The sequence below is a fragment of the Brassica napus genome, chromosome C1 (assembly GCF_020379485.1).
Source record: "Brassica napus cultivar Da-Ae chromosome C1, Da-Ae, whole genome shotgun sequence".
In the NCBI taxonomy this organism is placed as follows: Eukaryota; Viridiplantae; Streptophyta; class Magnoliopsida; order Brassicales; family Brassicaceae; genus Brassica; species Brassica napus.
The window spans coordinates 31,231,601-31,236,809 of NC_063444.1; the positions used below are offsets into that span (position 1 = coordinate 31,231,601).

Sequence of the window (5,209 nt, forward strand, 5' to 3'; positions counted from 1 at the left end):
GTTGCGGATAATCTTTGAATTGTTAAAAATGAATCAAACCGCTGCGGGACGGGTCGGGCGTGGCGGATCCAACCCCTAGTTACGAGCTTAGTGAACGAAATATAGAACCAAAAATTATTGACAATCAGAGTGCCAAACCCTTTACACAAAAGATTTTTAAGCCCGTTAGTTCCGTTCTACAATTACATATCTGAAACAAGAAAAAAAAAAGAGCTAAACTAAAGCTCAAGAGTTTTTAACTTTTAACCATCTTCGACTTCTCCATCCCTGTCAAATCAGACCACTGTTCTATTTCTCTCTCTCTCTCTCTCTCTCTCCTATCTGGTAAACTTTCCTCTTCGCCATCAAATTTGACAGTCTTACTTATTTTCTAGGGTTTTTTCTACAGTCTTCTTCCTGAAAAATTAGGGTTTTCGTTGTTTATCCCCACTTTCATGATTGTTGCTTCTTAATATATCATCCCTGTTACAAGAATTTTCGATGGGTTTTTATTTTGACAGTTGGAGTCAGTCGTAATTTCACAGCTCTGATCTTTTGACTTTAAATTGCGAAATTAGAGCAAGTATTGTTGTCATAATTAAAGCTGCAGATTAGGGTTATTGGGGGTATGGATTGTGACCGATACGAGTTATTTATTGGAGGCATACCAAGAGGGACTAGTGAAGAGTCTCTGAAGCAGCATTTCAGTAGATATGGAGCGGTCTTGGGAGCTGTTGTTGCTAAGGAGAAAGCCACTGGCCAACCCAGAGGGTTTGGGTTTGTTCGCTTTGCCAATGCTTATGAAGTTGATAAAGCTCTAAGGGATTCTCATTACATTCTCGGTCGTGCCGTAAGTTACCAATTTTACTCTTTATTCTCTTCTTATATGTCTTGTCTTGTGTCACGTATTTTATACTGCTAAAGGCCTGTCTGATTGGGATCAGCTCTGGTTTCAGTTGAGTTTGGTCGGAAAGTTTAACTCTTTATTGATTATGCCTTGTAGATTGATTACTATTTCATGTCTTTATACCAGGTCGATGTTAAAAAGGCGATACCGAAACATGAACATATGAGACAACAACTTAACGTGCAACCATACTTGAGCCAAGTTCAACAGAACAACGATGGTGGTGTTCATGAGATGTTAATTAATGGGAATAACTACCATAGGACTAAGAAACTGTTTGTTGGGGGCTTATCGTCTGAGACGACTAAAGAAGAGTTCAAGACTTACTTTGAGAAGTTTGGTCGTATTACCGATGTGGTTGTGATGCATGACAGCGTAACAAACAGACCAAGGGGTTTTGGGTTTGTCACATATGATTCAGAGAACTCTGTTGAGATCGTTATGCAGAGTAATTTCCATGAGTTGAGTAATAAGCGCGTGGAGGTGAAACGTGCAATACCTAAAGAAGGAATCCAGATCAATAACGGTGGGAATCATAGCCTTCCTCCTACCTACAACAGCTTTCAAACGACACCGTATGTGCATGGGAGAAATGGATATGAATTGACTGCTCAGTATCCTCCGGTCTTTGCTTATCATCATGGTTTCCAAGGCTTTCACTATCCTTATGGCTACCCGGTCACAGCTCAAGGACCTACCGTTCCATGGAATAACCTGATTATGCCACCCACACCGGGGTTTTACTGTCCCCCTCCTCCTCCTCCCACCACCAACGCTCATTGTTATCTCCCTTACATGAACGGGTTTGATCATGTTGGTATGAGCGTCACTGCGTTCAATGCTGTACCATGGCCTGTAGGTGGTGATGTGATGTTAGGAGTTTTCAAGGTTCCTAAGACAAATGCTGTAGTATAAAAGATTGTCGAACCAGTTCTGAGAGATATCAAAGCACCGAGAATGCAAGTATCACTTAATCTAAGTGCAACCAATGATTTAGATGGGTTTTTAAACTATGACTAATTAAAAGAAATAACTAAATGATACTTTCTTAACTATTGGAAAAGAGAACTCATGGATATAGGGATTAGACCTCGGGTGATCAAGTTTCGAACTAAAGATGGCAAACGATCAATCAATCTATTAACCTTAAGTTTGGACACAATCCTAAACAAACTCTATGTCTAGATAAATGTTCATTTACTTAACACAATTCAAACATCAAATGTCTTTGGTTGAATAATATGAAAGCAATCATAACTAGCAAGTCCAATGGCTATCTTAGCACCTCTAACAACAAATGTCTTTGGCAAAGTATGCTAAAAGCTAAGAAGAGTTGTCTCGGGCATTTCCTCGAACACCTTTCGGGGGGAAATGCCTAAGGTTCAACTACTCAGTGGCCAACTCAGAAGATGCTTTATGCTCACTCTACTAGCAAGGAAATATGAATGATCTACACTAAAACATCCTAGTTCTAACCTAATCACCCTCAATCTCCCTAACCCATGAATTCAAAAGGTGATTACTCACTAATCTCCATGATTCCTCTTAAACCCATGTTGGATTTCAGATTAATCATGTAGAGAAACACAGGAAATAGATAAGAACACAGAATTCTCAATAATAAACTGATCAATTGATTCAAAGAGATGACTTTCCAAAGATTTTTGGTGGTTTTTCTAAGAACAAAGATGATCCCCCTCTTGGTGGCTCCTAGAGTATTAAAACATAGGTTTAGAAAATAAAAACGTGCATAATGAAATGACCAAAAGGCCCTTGAGAAATCACAAGTTCGAGTAGAAATAAAACGCGCAGCGACCTCAGCCCGTCGCTCCGACAAGTCGCTCTAGGCTTCGGGAGCGACCTCGCTGTGTCGCTGCGAGAGGTCGCTCCGGGTTCGTTCTCGCGTCTCTGGGTGATGAAACCGCGAGCGACTTCTCCCTGTCGCTCCCATAACGTCGCTCTCAGCTGGAGCGACCTCGCTGTGTCGCTCCGAGAGGTCGCTCCGGGCTCGTTCTCGCGTCTCCGAGTGATGAAACCGCGAGCGACTTCTCCCTGTCGCTCTGGTTAGGTCGCTCCAGTAGGGTGATCAGAGCGACTTGGTGGTGTCGCTCCAGACTGGTCGCTCCCATGCCTTGCTCGCCCAATGACCACTCTAAACACTCATTTTTGAGCTCCAAATGCCTCCAAGTGCCTCCAAGAACTCCATGTGGTACTCCAATACCTGATAAGGACTCATGTATGCAAAATGCAACCTAAACATGGCTAAATCCTAATCTATATGATCAAAATGCACATGGATAAATGGATAAAACAATAGAAATATGCAAGATATCAACTCCCCCAAACTTGTTCTTTACTTGTCCACAAGTGAACTTTCTAGAACTCATAGGGAGAGAGGTTGAAGGTGGGAGCTCATAGCCAAAAGAAACACCACTAGCAAACACAATTAGCCCACTCTCTTATTACACTCTAGCTTCTCTAGGCCTATCTCAACTCCTTTTGTCCCTACACTCATCATCAAGCATCCACACATTCAAATCTGCCAACTCTCACATTCATTAAGCATAAGATATCAAGTGAATTCTTGCAAATGGTCAGTTGGTCCAAGTCATTTGGTTGGGTAAGGGAAGGTTTTTATTCAAGTGATTCAAGAGGTTCAAAACATATGATCTTTAAGGTGGTTTACTCTCAAAACAAGTAGCCTTGACATTGCACATAATATATCTAAGAAAGGGACCAACTCATGCATACAATGCTCAATCTCCATTGTTCTACCCTTTTCCCAAACATATAAGTTACACATTCACTCTCAAATGTCAAACCCAACTCACACCTCTCACCAAAAGATTCTAAAAACATCAGCTCTTTTTCCTTGAAATCTATAAGGGATTTTTCACAACCTCAAAATGTCTCTCAGCTCCTAACAACTTTGCTAGCCCTTTTTTTTTTTTTTTTTTTTTTTTTTAGGTTGGGAGCCAAGACTTTTCAAAACTAGAGCTGGAGGTTCTCTACTTATCCCAATAAATCAATTCACTTGAGCACAAGAATCTATCCTTTTTATTTCTCCCAAATCATGATTACAACGCTCACCCTCCCACCTATAGCTAGACAATAGAGTGTCCAATCCAGCAAAAATGAAGATCAAGCATTGTCGTTCCCGATACTCTCAACATTATGCACATGTAAAACTTTCCGAAGAAGGCCTCACTCATCAAACAATGAAAGCTTAAAAGGAAGGAAAGGTTTTGGGAGTGGTCTACCACTAGAGTTTGTCAAAAAGAATGGCATAAAAGATGTGACAACTCAAGTGTGTATAGCCATGACTCAGTACACAAGAGACCCTAAGCAAGAAGCATTAAGTTCATTCAGTTCAAATAAGGTTGTAGCTGGCTTCAAAGACTGAGTTTCTACAATCAACAAGTTTCAAGAAGAGTTTTCAAGGCTCGAAACATACAAGTCTTTTCGAGAGGTGCATGGCTACTCAGGTGCAACGTAGTGTTCTTTACAAGGCATTTAAAATCATTGCTCCCAATGCAAGTGAATGCAACCTATATGCTCTAGACTCTCCTAATGGTGCAAATGATGCAAACTAAATGAAAAATCTTTTTTTTTTTTTTTTTGCAAATAGGTGTGCAATGCATGACTCAAATGAAACACAATCAAAGCAAACATGATCAAATGCTTGGTACCTCCCCCAAACTTGAGATACACAGTCTCTGTGTGGTCAAGGAAAGAGAGAGATACCGAGAAGAAAAATAATATGCAAAAATGAAATGGTATATACAAGGGAGAGAAAGAAGTACCTCCTATGGATAGTAGGTGGGGGCAGATGCCCCAGCATCGTCGTCGTCAGGAGGGAAGGTGGTGTAGTAACCACCAGATGCTGAACCGGAGCCTCCATACCATGGTTGGCTCTCAACCTCGTCAATCTCGTCCTCACTGTCTGAAGAAGCGAGGGATGGGGATTTGTTGCCGGAAGTGGAAGGTTGAGTGGGTGGGTTCCTCCACTTACGCTGAAGCTGCGCAGCAGTGAGGGGGAAGCCAAGAGCATCAGGCGGGGGTGGAGGCTGGGGGTTTGAGGTGTTCGCGAAAGCGAAATCGGCTGAGCTACATCCAGCTATTCCTCCCCTAGTTAAGACATCAGCTACTTTCTTCATGAACTTTGCTGAAGTCTTTGCCTGCTTCTTCACAGTCTTGCTGAGCGCCTTGCACTTATCCTTCAGCTTTTCTATCGTTCTGTCCTGAGCTTTGTTCCACCTCTGGAGACGACCAATGTGGTCATGAGCATCACGGAGAGCTCCAGGGGGAAGGACTCCGTCATGG

The 5,209-nt window shown here is 41.9% G+C and overlaps 1 protein-coding gene across 1 annotated transcript; it reads left to right on the top strand.

The window, feature by feature from the left end:
• The first annotated feature begins 339 nt into the window (after positions 1-339).
• Positions 340-2,600, top strand: LOC106432244 (RNA-binding protein 1-like). Its single transcript, XM_013873095.3, has 3 exons — positions 340-829; positions 1,013-1,774; positions 2,568-2,600. The coding sequence occupies exons 1-3, from the start codon at positions 608-610 to the stop codon at positions 2,598-2,600; spliced, it is 1,017 nt and encodes a 338-aa protein (XP_013728549.1). The 5' UTR covers positions 340-607.
• The last annotated feature ends 2,609 nt before the right edge of the window (positions 2,601-5,209 follow it).